Here is a 17,220-nt window from a genome sequence, read left to right as displayed (position 1 = left end):
TTAATATTTTAAACGTAGTACACTAAACAATATTAAAACCAAAAGTATTACAACTTACTAATATTTAAATATATGTTTAATACACTTCAATTGAATTACTATTATAATAATATGTAATTATTCAATACAAATATTGTGTTTTGTAAGAAAATGTATACTGCTAGTTATTCATTTAAAATTATAAAATGTTTCACATTTACAACTTTATTTGCCAAGGTTTACTATACAGACAGGCAACAAGATATAGTAGTTTATAGATTTCTGATTTGTCAAACTACACAGTAATAAATGACAAAATATCTTAATTTGTGTTCTGAAGATGAACGAAAGTCTTACGGGGTTGGAACAACATGAGGGAGAGTGATTACTGACAGAACTTTCATTTTTGGGTGAACTAACCCTTCAAGAGTCGTCCACAAGGTCAGCATGTGACTAACCGCTGTGTTCCTCTTTCATCCTGATGTGTTTGTGTAGATCCGTGAAAGTGAGGACGAGTGGGGCGTCCCGCATTCATTCACTCTGTTCGGACAGCGGCAGTCTGTGGTCGTGGCCGCCAGGTAATGATCGAGATTGGGTTTAACTGGTGTTACACAGCGGACTTTATGCGTGTCAGTGTCCATGTCCTAAAATGTCAAATTCATGTTCAATGAATTAATATATATATGGGATGTGCATTTGTTGTTATTCACATTGATTTAAAAAAAAAATGAAAACATTTTGAATTTATTCATTTTATTTTTAAAGTGCAATTTAGAAAACACATCTACAGCATATGTACAGATTTTATATTATATGTTTGCACTATGTATTTAATCAAAATTCCTTAATATTATATATATATATATATATATTTCTAAGATTGTTCTTATTTCTTTTTACAGTTGAATTACCTTTGAATATTTAAATTTGCCCAGTAAACATGGTAATAAAGTAAACCACAGTGCTGTTCAACTATATTCCACAGCATTAAATTAATAATGCCATGATCTGATACCACATTAACACCCACCGGCCAAAATGAACACTTGCCAAGTGCCTAAAATTAAACACACTTTCAGTGCTAAATTAACTTTACAGAAACTGCCAGTGATGGTTTTAAGTGTAAATGTAAAACACACAGATTTAAAAAAACAATGTCTACAGAAATGATCACATCTTCTAATTACATTTTACATAGCGGATAATAATATACAGTAGCCTACTGTAATAAGGTGATATAGATTTCAGGATTTTGTTTTCTCTCTCCAAATATGTATGCAGTAATTCCTCATTAATTTGCTAAAATATCTGGAAGCAAAATTGCAACGTCACCATGTGAAACTCTGTTATGACTGGAAGATTCCCTGAGAAATGTGAATATGAGGACCAAAACCACTCAAAAACTAATACTCTTTCATAATACATTTTAAACATTTAAAGGGGTCATATAATGGCACATGCACTTTTACAAGTTGATTGTACTGAAATGTGCCGTCATCTTGACTCCGGTTCAAATTGATAGGTTGCACAGATGTGTCCTCAGAGACTCCCGCTGCCATTCTTACTCCAAAATATTCCCTCAATTGTTGTCAAGGCAACACTCCACGTGTGATGTGTCAAAACGCCCCACAGAACAGAGGGGTGGGGTGAGCAAAGCTCATTATCATTTAAAGACACATGCACTTTTTGACCAAGTAAAATGTTTTCTTACAATACTAATGAGATTTTTTAATTGAAGTATATTACAAACTTTTCATTTAGACCCTAAAGAATCATATTAACTTGTACAAAAATGGCCTTTTATGAGCCCTTTATTTTTTTTTATTTTTTTTTTTGTGCTAATAATCTCACTGTCATAACGGAACAAAAAAAACAAACACTTAAATAAACAATGCTCTACAGCAGGGGTGTCAAACTCAGTTCCTGGAGGGCCACAGCCCTGCAGAGTTTAGCTTCAACCCTAATTAAACACACCTGATCAGCTGATCAAGTCCTTCAGGCTTATTTGAAAACTGCAGGTGAGTGTGTGTTGAACAAAACTCTGTAGGGCTGTGGCCCTCCAGGAACTGAGTTTAACACCCCTGCTCTACAGCCTCTCTTTGTTGTAAAATGCTTGAATGGTAAATTCAGTTAACGTGACACTGGTAGGTGTGGTAAAACCCTGGTAAATGTTACTCCAGCAGTTACTCAGGGCATCTTTCTTCGCGACACACATAGTGCAGCCCGTGATCACCGTAAGCATCATAACTCTTATATGTTGTTTTTTGGAGCCAATCGGGTTCATATGTTTCTGTGCTGTACACAAAGGCCTTGACGCTACTTCCAGACTCCAGTGTGTGTTCTCCTCCACCGGGCCCGTCCTGCACCTCCAGCCGGATGAGTCTGCGCTGGTACATCTGTGGACACTCTTCAAACTTGTCCAGGAAATTCAGCATCTTCTGGTCCACTCTGTAGATCTCTCCGTGAACGCGCTGACCCGTCCCGGGGACATTCAGGAGGAAGGGGATGTTGTCTTCGGTTGCGATCACGAGCGGGTATCGGTCCACGGTGCAAGCATGAGCCAGGAACTTGGCCTGACCGTTGGCATGATCCATCATCCTGAAGTAATTGGGCTGGCCTCTCTTTAGCGTCCCGTACACAAAGACTTTAGTCAAGTGCACCACGGGAAAGACACTAACAATGATCTGTGGGTGAAAGAGACACTTCATTATGATTCAAAATCTATATTAATCAGCTGCAAATATGGCTTGACCCCAAAAAAAATTCTAACAAAAGGTTTCTCAGTGTTTTACAGTAGTATCAGATGTACTAAAAAACATACTAAAAGTTTACCAAAGTTTGACCCATTTTCAAGATGGCGGCCGTCAGGTCCTTAAAATGACCATTACTCCTTTGTATTCCTCCTAGACCAGGAATACTGGTGCCATGTAATATTCTAATTAACATATTTGCATGATGGATAAGTGATAACAAGTACAATTATTAAGTAAAATTTCCCTTAAGTAATTGCATATTTCTCCTTTCTCATATCATTTTGCCTGGTTCATAACCATTCTTTTGGTTCCAATAAAGAATAAATTAATTTGAACATGTGTGGTACTGTAAAATTAGTCAAAACAGGGCTGCCACATCAAGACATGTACTGATTGTCTGAACCCGTATAGAATCACACCAATTCATTGGCTGATGGCGCGGGCGCCTCCTCAGCGGGGCTACGTCACTCACTCTTATACAGTGAACGCGCCATCTGCTCCTCAGATTTTCCACCGATGAAGAAGAAGCTCCTTCGGCATCTCCGAGACGTTCTCTTTCATAGGTTCATTCGACGCTGCGTAGCAATGACGCAATGGGAACGATATACCACACACGCCAAGCTAAGTGCTGCCGGATCTGGCCCAATAAGGAATTTTCCTATCAATTTGTTTTTTTTTTGCTAGACCAGTCTCTAGGACCTAGGCGACCAGTTCATACAGAAAGAACCCGGGGACCAGGGGTCGCATTTAAATCCAAGTTGTAAAACCTAATAAAAGTGTGCGGAGAGGACCAACCTGCCGCTACACAAATATCCTCTGCTTCATTCCTGCTCCTGGAGGGCCACTGTCCTGCAAAGTTTAGTTCAAACCCTAATCAAACACACCTGAATCAGCTCATCAAGCTCTTCAGAATCGCTTGAATATTCAAAGGCAGGTTTGCTGAAGCAGGTTGGAACTAAACTCTGCAGGACAGGGGCCCTCCAGTTAAGTTTTATTTTTATATAGCGCTTGTCACAATACAGATTGTATCAAAGCAGCTTCACAGTATTAAATTAAAACAATACATCAATGTTTGTTTCTAGTGGAAATGTCCACGTTTGGTAATGCTGATCAATAGTAATGTTGATTGATTAATTAAATTAAATATCCCCATATCCCCAACTGAGCAAGCCAAAGGCAACAGTGGCAAGGAACCGAAAAACTCCATCAGGTGACCTAATGGAGAAAAAAAAACCTTGGGAGAACCCAGGCTCAGTCGGGGGCCAGTTCTCCTCTGGCGTTTATGAACTAGAGGCCGGATTTAACTGTAAGATTAAGTATTATATGAATGCCTGGCTGAAGAGATGCGTCTTTAATCTAGTTCCAAACTGGGAGAGCGAGTCTGAGCAACGAACAGTATCAGGAAGACTATTCCAGAGTTTTGGAGCTAAATGTGAAAATGCTCTCCCTCCTTTGGTGGACCTAGATAGCCTAGGTATGAGCAAAAGCCTCGAATTTAGTGATCTTATAGAGCGATGGATTATAGGGCGATAGAAGATCGGTTAAATAGACTGGAGCTAAGCCGTTTAGGGCTTTATAAGTCAGTAGCAATACCTTGTAATTAATACGGAACTTTATAGGTAACCAATGTAGTGATGATAAAATTGGTGTCCAGGAGCAGGATTGAAGACCTCTGCTCTAATGGATCTCCCTTGAAAAGAGCCTGGGAGGACGCGATACTCCTAGTAGAGTGAGCTTTAATGACCAGAGGTGAAGGAAGCTTCTGCACCTCATAAGCCATGGAAATTGCGTCACCCAGTGAGATATTCTGTGCTTGGAGGCGGCCAGCCCCAAAACATACAAAAAACTGAGACGACATGCGCCACAGCGATAGGCGCAACATAATCTTTCAAGGTGGTAGCAGCTGCTCCAGCCACAAATTTATCCTGCAGGAATTCCAGCAATGAACCGACCGGGCAGCTGACTGGGTCCACTGCATGAGCCGAACACCAAGGCTCAAAAACCTTCCACTTAGAGTAATACAGCCGTCTAGTAGAAGGTGCACGAGCGTTGTCAATGGGACATAATTTGGCGTTACCAAATCCTGCCCTGAAGCTGAGACAGCAGATCTCTCCTGAAAGGAATCTGCCAAGGGGACCCCTCCACCAGGGAGCTCAGTTCCGAGAACCACGTCTGGGATGACCAGAATGGGGCTACCAGAAGGAGGCGGATTTCACACTCTGCATAGGACTGCAGGGATTAGCTTGACGGGAGGGAATGCATACAGTCTCAACTCCGGCCATGGATGAGTGAGGGCATCTATCCCCAGAAGCGTCGGATGAGACAGGGAAAACCACAGGTGGCACTGTGTCGAGCTCTGTGATGCAAAGAGGTCCACTTCCGCCTCGCCGAACATGCTCCAAATTTGAGCCACTGTGACGTTCAGGTCCCCTGGAACGTGAACTGCTCTCAGCGAAAGAAACCTGTTTTGAGCCCAGAGGAGGCGGTGCGCATGCCTGTCGAGGGTGCGCGAGCGTGAGCCTCCTTGGCGATTTATATGGGACACCACTGCCACGTTGTCCGTCCTGACAATGACATGACGGCCCATCAGGGCTGGGAGAAAATGATCCAGTGCCAGAGAGACGGCTTGCAACTTGAGGCAAACGCCTGTCCAAACACTGCACGCTGGTCTGCCCTCGAAGAACGCACCCCAACCAGTCAAAGAGGCGTCCGTCGTGACAACCTGGTGACGGCAAACTACACCCATCTTGACCCCCTGAAGTAAAAAGGGGGAGTCTTTCCACCTCCAAAAAGCGCGAAGGCAACTGCGCAACACTCTCAGCAGGCGGAAGGCAGGACAAGAATGGCTGATGCCCCTGAGTTTCATCAACCACAGGAATGGTCTCATATGAAGGAGACCCAAGGGCAGCACAGGAAAGGCTGCTGCCATGAGCCCCAGAAGCCTGCGACATATGCCCACCGCTACATGATGGTCGAGCGTGAAACAGGCCAAGCACGCACAGAGACTGGAAGCTCGAGCAAGGGCCAGACGGGCCTGTATCAAGAGAGAATCGAGTTAGGCATCCAGGAAAGTGGTCTGCTGAGAAGGAGTTAAGACACTCTTCTGAGCATTCAACCTGAGACCAAGAGACCGGAGATGGTGGAGAAGGACGTCCCTGTGATGACACACCAACTCTCTGGAATGAGCCAGTCATCTAGATAATTTAGCACACGGATACCCTGGAGCCTCAAGGGGATCAGAATTGCATCCATGCACTTGGAGAACGTCGTCCGCAGAGCCAGAGCTAGACCAAATGGAAGGACCTGATACTGATACGTCTTTCCCCCAAAGGTGAACCGGTGGAACTTCCTGTGCCTTGGAATGACCTGGATGTGGTAATGGGCGTCCGTCAGGTCCATGGTGACGAACCAGTCCCCTGTTCGAATCTGCGTCAGGATAGTTTTCAACGTCAGCATCTTGAACTTCCCTTTGTAAAGGGAAAATTCAGACGACGCAGGTCCAAAATCGGGCGCCGACCCCATCCTTCTTTCGGACAAGGAAGTAGCGAGTCTAGCGACTAAAGAAACCACGGTTTAAGTCTGAAGGTTTACCTGAATTTTACTAAAACTGAGGTTTAGTACTGTATAATGCCACCTTTATACTCAAAAACATCTATAGAGGATGCATTACATATGTATTATCTTATTCAAATTGAAATGAGTGACCATTTTAGAGGGTTCACAGACAGGCATCTGTTCGGGCTAATTCAGAGTTGTTTATGATCAAAGTTATACAACTCCAATTTAAGTTACTTTTGGGTGCAATAACTTTTACATTGAATGTCAAGTCTGTGTTTTAGCAAAAAATTTGTCCAAAAACACGCACTGAGTAGGAGTTACATGACATAGGCTAAATCGTTTACATCTCTGGTTCACCCCAAACAAAGATAAAACCTTACAGTTATCTCACAATATCATGTATTCCATAAGTATGTAATCATGTCAGTGCAATTTAGACAAGTCCAATGGATTCATAGACCCAGAAAACATGGAGTTAGGCACCAAGATTACGTGACTAGGTCAAATAATGAAGGAGTTAGGACATTTTAAGGGCTTCCTGCCCATCTTGGATGCCATCTTGAAAATTACACATTTCTAGTGGTCAAACTTAGGTAAACTTTTACTATGTTTTAAGGACACCTAATACTACAAAAAAAAACAGCTGAGAAACCTTTTGTTAGAAGGTTAGGTGGGTTTTTTTTCATATATGCAGCCACCTATATAATATATAGATGTATTTTAAATGATTTTGGTTGGTTTTTCGGACTGGTTACTCACTGGTCTGTGGACAAGAGAAATAAATTTAACTTGAATGACATTTTATATTCCTAGCAATTAAAGGGGACCTATTATGCCCCTTTTTACAAGATGTAATACACATCTCCGGTGTCCCCAGCATATGTCTATGAAGTTTCAGTTCAAATCAGATAAATTATTATACCATGATGTAAAAGCCCATTTTTGAGTGGAAGCAAAAACAAGCTGTTTCATGTGTGTATCTTTAAATGCAAATGAGCTGCTGCTCCGCCCCCTTTCCAGAAGAGGGCGGAGCCTTTACAGCTCCTGCCTCAGACACCAAAAAACAACAAAACATCTTTTTGTTTTTGATTTCTATCGGGCTCACCTGATATTGCAGTTCTTTATCATAATGAAAGTTTTTTTTATCTATATGCATTTGAACCCTCTATGGTACGGTGTTGCCTCCAGGCAACAGTCTATTTTAGTTTATTTTTAATAAAATGAGACATCCATTTATTGGTCAAACCCTTCTCAGGGGAAAGGAACTCAAATACTAATCAATGAAAGTGCAATAAAGTGGTAACATGACCCACAGAGGTCCATTTTGTGCCTTGTTTCAGTACAGGTCACATGGCTCCATATTTGTCTATAACCAAACAGTTGATGGACCCCATTGACTTCCATAGTAGGAAAAAAAAATACTATGGAAGTCAATGGGGACCATCAACTGTTTGGTAACAGACATTTTACAAAATATCTTCTTTTGTGTTCAGCAGAAAAAAAATAAATTCATACAGGTTTGAAACAACTTGAGGGTGAGTAAATGATGGCAGAATTTTCATTTTTGGGTGAACTATCCCTTTAAGGCCATGCCAGGCATATAGGTTGGACATAAATATATTATATTTGCAAGGAAAAGAGTGAGGATTATCTAAATATACTTGCATTTTTGCATGATTTTGTAATGCACTTATAACTCACATTATATCTGCACATATTATGATACCTAAAAAAGGTAGGCTATAAGAAAACTGCCAGTTGATGAGGGTGAGAAAGAGGAGGTCATAGTGACATAGTGAATCCTGAAGGGTTAATATGAATATGGTAACTTGATATGATAATTTGATGATATGATGGTTTGGTAATACTTGTGTTCCACTATTGTACAATGTTGCCTGAGAGCAATAGTTGGATATGAAATGTTACTTTTTATTAGATATGAAATATGTAATACACAGGGATTAAAGTGAAAAAAATTCTTCTGACTGAAATTTTTTTTTAGGCCAAGTCATATTCCTTTAACTTTTTACATAGTCGAGACCAATAGCGTTTTAAGGGGAGACGTTTTAAACCGCTTTAATATTGCCAGTAGGCATATTTTAAAAACTATTTTAATCTATGAAAACGAGGCAGGGAGCATGTACACTGTAAACCCAGATTTTGATTCAACTCAAAGAGATTGAGTTCATATTACTTAAATGTGTCTAATTTATTGACATTACTTGTTAATTCTGATTAAGCTGAACTTTTTCTTGTCCTTTCTTATTGTAATTGAGTTTTTAAGTCCAATCAGTAGTTTCTACTCAAACAAACTGAGTTTGTATTACTTAAACATGTGTCATTTCTTTACATTAATTATGAATTCTGAGTAAACTGTACTTTTTAATGGCCTATCTTATTGTAATTATGTGTTTGAGCTCAAACAACTTAATATCACCAAGTTTTGCCTGTCCAACAGTATGTTCAGACAGAGGGTCAAAAACAAAATACGAAATCGCGAATTATTTTCCAGATGGAGTCACGGGTAAGTTCGTGATTTCTGGACGTTATTGTTGTGTCCACTGTAACCATTTGTAAATTTACTGCTAATTTCCTACAGAATTGTAGTGCATTTCCATAATACAGCTAGTATTAGGCTGTATCTTTTACAGAACAGCTGTAAATATACAGCACATTTCTGTTTTCAACCCGATAAATTCGTAATACAGTATCATACTGAAAAGGTATTGCATTGTGGGATTGATTTCTTTCGCGCTCAATTCAGTTCAAATGTGACGCGAGCAGACACTACTACAGGCAAACTTGATTTGTCAGCGAGATTCATTCAACTGAACAGAATAATCATTCATGTTAGCCTATCAAGATAAACAGTGTCTGCGAATCTGTGAGCAATTTTTAAGATTTTGTGAGCTTCGGTTCGTGTTTCAAACAGTAGCTAACAGTTAGTTGCCTGAGGCGCAGCAGAAAATGGACGACATTAACGTTACATGAAGATGGATGGAAGAATCATCTGAATAATCTAACCTGTGCCTGTAACGATAAGTGGGATTTAGAGTTTGAGAAGATGGGAAAATTGTTCAACTGAGTGATACGGTAAGCCAGTATATATATTTTTGCGTTCGCATTTCTACATTGTTTCCACGTATTTGGTTTGATTTTGCGAACGCGGTTTGTACCGCGGCCTCGCAAGCATTCACTCTGTTGTTTACCAAGTAACTGTAACAGTTAACGTTAACTTCGACATTTCACATAGCCTAATAGGCAACATTTACCCTATTTTTTACAGTCTATGCATTTACCATGTTATTTGCATGACACGCTTTTGATATATATATATATACATATATTTTTTTCGTTTCAGGCATTGCAATCTGATGACAATCCAGTGCTAATGTAAGTGCTTTTAAGTAGTGTTACAGTTATAGTCTATCTATGTGGTAAAAAAATAAAGAAATAATGCTGTCAGTTATGTGATCGTGCTTTTGAATCGTTGTCAGAATTTTGCTAGCACAAGAAAATCCATGTTCCTAATGTTGTTTTTAAATGTAGTATTCCTGATTGCCACGCCATGGTCCTACAACTACTCCCACCATTCAAAGAGAAGTTAGACGGTGTTATCCTTAAAGCAGATAAGTAGAGATTATTCAACAAATCTCATTAATCTGTAATATGTTTTATGTTTTGGTTTTGTTGATCATGGCTGTGCTGTCCTTTTTAAAAATTGTTTCAGGAATTTGCAAAGCTGATATCCAGCAATCTACACTTGCCAGAGAGTCCACACTTTATATTGCTTGGTATGTAAACATTGGGTAGTTTTAATCTAAAATGAAAAGCCATCATTTACTCACCCCACTGCAAAATATGTTTTTCTTAATTAGTGTTTTTTTCTTGTTTCCAGTCCAGATATCTAAAATTCTTACATGAAGAAGCATTTAATAGACAAGTAAAAATTGTCTTGTTTTCTGAAAGAATAAGTCAAAATTAAGTGAGTTTATGCTTAAAACAAGCAAAATAATATGCCAGTGCTTTTAACGTTCTAACCCTAATCAATTTTAATGTTTAGGTGAAAAATTTAATTCATAAAAATATGAATAGACAACTACATCGAACCACAGTGAAACTCACACTAGTTATTTTAATTATTAATATTATTTATTAATTAATTTTTATTTTTATTTTTTCAATTACAGGTCAATCTCTATGCGACCAGTGCTGGATATTACGTTTGTAAGGTCAAGGTGTGTGTGGAAAGGATCACAGCATCTTCATCACTGGCCTGGCAGCGCTGTTTGCCTCCTCCTATAACTTCAGCTTGCAGTATAGGAAGAGGCAGCACCTTGAGTTTGTTCAGAGGTTAGTCATTGACATATTTGCCATTCATATAAATATTGGACTGAATTGTGACTTGTCTTGACAGTATTTATTAAGCTGACTACTGGTATAAACAATATGGCCATGGTTTCCATACTGGGCTTAGCTTAAGCCAGGTCTAGGCCTTAATAAAATTAGGATATTTAAGCAACTTTTATAAAAATGTCTAATAAAAAAAAAACATTACTGGTGTGCATCTTGAGACAAAACAGTGGCAGTCACATTTTTTAAGATATGTCAGTGCAAGTTGTTTTCAGTTAAATGATTAGTGAAAATTCTGTCATTAATTACTAACCAATTCTTCCAAACCTGTAAGACCTTCGTTCATCTTCAGAACACAAATTAAGATATTTTTGATGAAATCTGAGAGGTTTCTGAACCACCCATAGACAGCAACGTCTTTGCAACTTTCAAGGCCCAGAAAGGTAGTCAAAACATCGTTTAAATAATCTATGTAACTACAGTGGTGCAACCTTAATATTATGAAGCGATGAGAATATCTTTTGTGCACAAAAACAAAATAACGTCATTATTCAACAATCTCTACTCTTTCTCGTCATTCTCCTACGCTGTTGACGTAGTGTAAACAGTGTCAAGTCACCTTCATTTATATAGTGCTTTAACAATATAGATTGTTTCAAAGCAGCTTTACAGTGATAATAGGAAAGTACAGTAACATAGATTGTTTAGGCTTTACAGCAGCTCTAGAATAAATTTATTAGACTATTTTTGACCGTCAAAATGCCGGCGGACAGCATCAGTGAGTTGTTCAAAATCTTTCTTTTTAGTAAACTGTGTAAACAAACAATGTTCTCAATGCTGGAGTTCATGTGTAGAGCCCCTGGTGACACTTCCAGTAAAGTTTCATGTTGTGTCGAGCCTTCTTAGTGTTTTAAAAATAGCTATTTTTGATGCTATAATAGTCGTGCCCCAAGCACTCACATTCAAAAGGCAATTTGACCGAAAACGAAAATACGGTCAAACTTAAAATTGGCGTTTCCATCCTAATTATGCTTTTAAACGAAAGTTTGCCTCGGGTAGATTAACAAAAAGAGGTTGCGTTTTGGCAAGAGTTATCCTTTAACGCGTTCCGGCCCACTAATCTGCACAAAACGGATGTGTCTGGTGGCTCGAGAATGTAAACCCTGTTTTAGATTTCTAGGTGCAAGCCTTGAAAAAAAGCCAGTGCAGCGCTTCTGGGTTCTACGTCAGAACGTAGGCTTATTATTGGCCAACTCTGGTCGTGTGTGATGACCCAAGAGCTAGCCAATAGTGAGCCTACATTCTGATATAGAACCCATAAGCGCTGCACTGGCTTGCACTACGTCAACAGTGTAGGAGAATGACATGGAAAAGAAGAGATTATTCAACAATGTCGTTATTTTGGGGTTATTTTGCACACAAAAAGTATTCTCGTCACTTCATAATATTAAGGTTGAACCACTGTAGTTATATGTACTATTTACTGATGTTTTTACCACCTTTCTGGGCTTTGACAGTTGCAATGACATTGATGTCAATGGAGGGACAGAAACCTCCCAGATTTCATCAAAAATATCTTAATTTGTGTCCCGAAGATGAACGAAAGTCTTGAGGGTGAGTAATAATGACAGAATTTTCATTTTTGGGTGCAAACATGCATTTTAGTCTGGTAAATATCATGTTTAACATTATCATGTAGTCATGTATGCAATTCACATTGCAAGGCTTGCAATTAAAGTTAAATTATTTCTGTCACAAAGGTTTGGGCTGGATTTTGGCAATGTGTGCTCTATATAAACTGAGAGTCTATGGCTGCCTTTCCACTGATACTCTGATGGGACCTGATGAGGGGATGATATTGTTAATGAGCTGGGTGATGAGTAGACAAAAGTTGTAGAATAAAACTTTAAATCTGGCAACCCCACTTTCAAAAGTTTAGTTAGTAGTATTTATTATGACAGTGCACATGTAAACAGACACATTGAGTTGATGTATTTTAACCCGGGCAGAAAAAATATCAGTTATTGATCACAACATCCAACATTGCTTTTTTTTTCATGTTGTTCAGTTTTATCCAAACAAACTAGTCGTTAAAACCGATATCTGGTTTTTATTTACACATCTTTTGTGCTGTCTATCTCTGTCAAAATATATAAACTCAGTCCATAATATTTCATTGTTTTTTTTTCTTTCTTTTCAGCCTTTTAGACGCTTTCTTCACATCAATCCTGAACGTGGATCAAAAACAAAGAAAGGACAAGTAACTTCAAAGAAAGCTGGCCAAGTTGTGCAAAACAAGAACACCACAGAAAGCCTACAGGTTTCCTCACTTCTGCGAAAACTTGCAGACTTTGAATGGGATTTCCTTTGCACTTTTATGGACTTCAGAACAGAAACAGCAATTCACTGCCATTATAAAGCTTGGAAGAGCCAGGGCATTTTTAATATAGCTCCAATTGTATTCGTCTGAAAGAAGAATGTCGTATAGACCTAGGATGACTTGAGGGTGAGTAAATCATGGGCTAATTAAAATTTTTGGATGAACTATCCCTTTAATTAAGCGCTAAGTGTTACCTGTTTGTTGTTAAAGTGTTAAAATTGCATTTTATGTTTAAAAAAAATTCAGCCAACATGTTCACAGAAGGCAATTTTCTGATCTTTGCTTTTAACCAAAATAAATGTTTTAAAACCCAGAAAATGTTGTTTTCTTTTTCCTAGTATGGCTACTCTTATGAAACCTTAACATATAATATTTTAATTATGTAATTATAAAAGCAGCATTCCCTGTAAAATACAATTTATTGCTGTATACAAGTTTAATATTGTAAAAGTATGTGGTATATACTGTATTTGGTAATTCCAGTGGAGTACTATAAATGCTTTTTACTGTGCTAGTGCTGTAAAAATACAGTATGTGGCTGGCAATGGCAAAATATTTTACATGGCTCTATTTATTGAAAGATATTTTGAGTTTCAGGAGCTAAAAGTTAAGTTGGGTACGTTAGAATATACAATTTAGTTGAATTGGTAATGGAGTAATGCTTACTTAACAAGCTGAGTTAAATAAATGGGTGGAGGATGATTGTTTAAACTAAGTATCTTCAGTTACTTTAACTCGGTTATAAGTACATTCAACTTAAATGTTCTATTCCATTCCATTATGGGCTTAAGTACATTGAACGTAGTCCATTTCACTTATTCAACTAATGCTTCATTACTTAAAAATTTTAAGGCAACGAGTTACCTTGGTTTTTTTAAGTAAATTCTACTTATCCGGGTTTACAGTGTAGGCTACTGTAGAGCACGAACGGCAGCATTGTGACTAGCTTCTGATTGATGGTGACCTAGCACTTTTTTGCCATTATTGCCATATTGAAGTCTCCTGTGACATACTGTGCAAAGACACGTACCTGGCTGTTAGATTTTTTTAGTCCACAAACTAAAAGGCTTGCCATTCTCCCCCCATTTCGCTAAGCCTTCCCCTTTACTTAAACTTTCGTTAAGTAAAGGGGAAAATATTATATATAGGCAAATTATAACACGTTAACACAAAATTTGTTAACACACACAAGTACTTTTCCCCTTTACTTAACATAAATTGTAAGAATATAAAGACTAGTAATAAATAAACATTAGGCCTATACTAAAGCTATTAAATAGCAGTCCCAAACTAGTTTTTGTTAATACAAAGTTGGTATGAGCCACTACAGTCATTTAAAAATATAAAAAATAATACAAAGAAAAATCGTGGCATTTTGGGGTTAATATGGAAACGACAGTTACCATGGCGAATACACAATATTAACAATAACTGTTAATGAAACATGGAAACTGCTCCTGGTGAATAGAATGAAAATCATCCCTGCATTACTTTTATTTCGGGTAATTTACAACGTAACGGCGTTGCATGCTCGTAGTTTCTTTTGCACTAGCTTGATCAGTGAGGCGATACAGCACGCGCCGCAGCATTTGCGCGTGCAATTGAGTGTGCGCTACGAGAACAGTATAACGGCTGACAGGACAAGAAAGTCCGTTTTTCTGAGGTGAAAAACTATATTTCAGCGTATACTCATGTCACTGCCTGGTAGTTCCTATTGTGCTGGGTTTTCTGAAGTAGTCATGATTCGCCTCTCATAACATGCTCTAATAAACACGCATGCAGAGTGGAAAAGGAGGAGCGGAGGCGCGGGGAGCAAGGATTACAGCGCAAACTATATCGATATATGCGATATGGTCTAATTCCATATCGCATTTCAAAAATATATCGATATATTTTTTATATCGATATATCGCCTAGCCCTACCTGCATTATAAGTGTGTCCATGGTAACTGAAATATAGTTATTCTAACTCAGCGCGCAACTGTAGCCTGACATGCACTTTCCGTGAGCGGTAATTGAAAACCCGGAGTGGACCATGAGCGAAGTGATTACAGAACGCTTAGAATGGAGAGAGGAACGTGCTTTTGCTCTTCTCCAGGCTTTGATCACATCCCCCTCAGTAGGGTGAATAGATACACCTCGTCTTTCCTTAATTTAAGACCTATTCAAACTAAAATTAAGACATTTATTACACTTTTTGAGAAATGAAATCCTATTTACGGCCTTAAAATTATTAAAAGTGAATTTAAGACATTAAGGACAGACTGGAACCATATTGACGGAAATCCGTCATAGACCTGCTGCAATTAACGGAAATCCGTCGTAGCGACGGAGAACTTTAATCCCTGAATACATTAAAAACTGGATAAATGTGTTTGTTCAAGTGTCTGGTTAAATAAATTGATGTTTTCAATAAATATATTTCTTTTTTTCTACCTGAAAATGTAAAATGTTTCAATTTGTCCGTTGTGGTACAATGTTGACTTGAGGCAACAAACCTTTAAAAATTCAATAATTTTAAAATTAATTAAAATTTTTATTGTTATGTTATAGTATCCAATTTGAAGCAGGAAAAACACCACAAATATATATTTTTTCTCACTGATATAGTACATTATAAAATTATACAAAAATGCAGATATATTCCTTACAAATATATAAAACATTTGTATTGCAACAGTCACAAAAACTTGTAAGGAAAGGGTTTTATCCTGTAGTACGGAAACCAAGTTGTCATAATCTCCATTTAAAACTGAAGATGATCAGACTGCAGTTTAGATGAAAACTGAACAACAACCGTTATGATACGATGATGCATCCGTTGCTCGATGTTTTCAAAATGTCTCATTTAAAACACTTCACCTTCTTCTCCATCAAATAAACATCTAAAAGAGAAGAAAATGTCTTTCTTACCGCTAATAATCCAAATCCTTTCATTTATACAGATTAAACTTTGACTAAACTTTGGATAAACAGGTCAACTGAACTGACAGCCTACAGTGTATTCGCTACTTCCGCCTTCCAAATTATGAAAATAAGGAAATGACATGTCACGTGGCGATGGGCGGGGTTTGGTTTAAAGATACTTTCTATTTCTATTTCAAACAGTAGAATTTACACAGACATAATAAACAGACGTCAATCCTCATTGCTGCTATATGTCAACGAGTCCGCCATATTCATGCGTCTATGACAAATCAGATCAACATTAGATCAACCAAGCATCATTATTTATGAGTACTAGTACTACTACTACTACTACTATTAAAATGTTACAATATTAATATTTCTGAAATATTGAAACGCAGTACACTAAACAATATTAAAACTAAAAGTATTACAACTTACTAATATTTAAATATATTTTAATACACTTCAATTGACACTGAATTACTATTATAATAATATGTAATTATTCAATACAAATGTTGTGTTTTATAAGAAAATGTATTTACTAATACTGATAGTTATTAATTTAAAATTACAAAATGTTTCACATTTACAACTTTATTTGCAAAGGTTTACTATAGAGACAGGCAACAAGATATAGTAGTTTATAGATTTCTAATTTGTCAAACTACACACAGTAATAAATGACAATGAATCTTTAGCACTGTTCGTGTTTAAAATGTCATATTATTACTAATATTATTAGTAATGTTGTTTCAATGACATTGTGTTGTTAACTAGTATAGAAGAAAATTAGCGCCATCTTGTGGTTAGTCTGTGTATAACCACACTGCTGGAATACTGAGAGAAAGAGATTATTTGCATTCAAGCTTTAAATTAATAATAAATAAATGCATTTACAATAAATACATCTTATTCTTCAATATATACATGTTTTGTGCAGCCCTATCTAAAAAATCTTTAAAATGTTTGTATGCTTAACTTAATTTTATGAAAACATGTCTCCTACTAGGCTAAGTTGTTAATTGTCAGACCGATAATAATATGACATTTTTGACACATGTGAATATGAATGAACATATTTTTTTTGTTTTTTTTTTTGTGTGCTTTAAGATAAAATGATCCATTAAGAAACCCAGATGAATATTTCTGTTGAATGATTTGACTCTCATTAATGTTGTAGACGCCCGCAGGACATTTACAGGCGCATTGGAGATTTGCTCATTCTAATAAAAGTCATAGAGCTTGAAAAAGATGGATAGAGCACATTACATGACGAAACGGCTG

The 17,220-nt window shown here is 37.5% G+C and overlaps 1 protein-coding gene and 1 long non-coding RNA gene across 3 annotated transcripts; one reads left to right on the top strand and one right to left on the bottom strand.

Annotated features, from left to right (window-relative positions):
• Positions 1–723: 723 nt before the first annotated feature.
• Positions 724–16,053, bottom strand: LOC311071505 (gamma-glutamylaminecyclotransferase C-like). 2 transcript variants are annotated; one of them, XR_014603879.1, is made up of 3 exons: positions 15,937–16,053; positions 1,915–2,663; positions 724–1,875 (listed from the first exon to the last, which is right to left on the bottom strand). XR_014603879.1 is itself a non-coding variant. In XM_084095892.1 (2 exons), the coding sequence occupies exons 1-2, from the start codon at positions 15,958–15,960 to the stop codon at positions 2,163–2,165; spliced, it is 525 nt and encodes a 174-aa protein (XP_083952018.1). In that variant the 5' UTR covers positions 15,961–16,051; the 3' UTR covers positions 724–2,162. The 2 variants fall into 2 exon arrangements, 1 of the variants encoding a protein (XP_083952018.1); XM_084095892.1 differs by having other exon boundaries at positions 724–2,663; positions 15,937–16,051.
• LOC311071522 lies at positions 9,657–15,930 on the top strand. Its single transcript, XR_014603889.1, has 3 exons — positions 9,657–10,084; positions 10,481–10,643; positions 12,844–15,930. It is a non-coding gene; the product is annotated as an uncharacterized lncRNA (long non-coding RNA).
• Positions 16,054–17,220: the final 1,167 nt, after the last annotated feature.

Source organism: Abramis brama (genome assembly GCF_963993115.1).
Source record: "Abramis brama genome assembly, chromosome: 2".
Lineage (NCBI taxonomy): Eukaryota > Metazoa > Chordata > Actinopteri > Cypriniformes > Leuciscidae > Abramis > Abramis brama.
Note: the sequence above shows the minus strand (reverse complement) of the source record. Positions and strands in the feature narration are given on the sequence as shown.

Excerpts from the sequence above, each read along its gene's own strand:
- LOC311071505 (XM_084095892.1), bottom strand. The coding sequence starts at position 15,960 with ATGAAAGGATTTGGATTATTAGCG. Across the intron at positions 2,664-15,936 it reads AAGGATTTGGATTATTAGCG|ATCATTGTTAGTGTCTTTCC; the intron begins GTAAGAAAGACA and ends TTTCACCCACAG.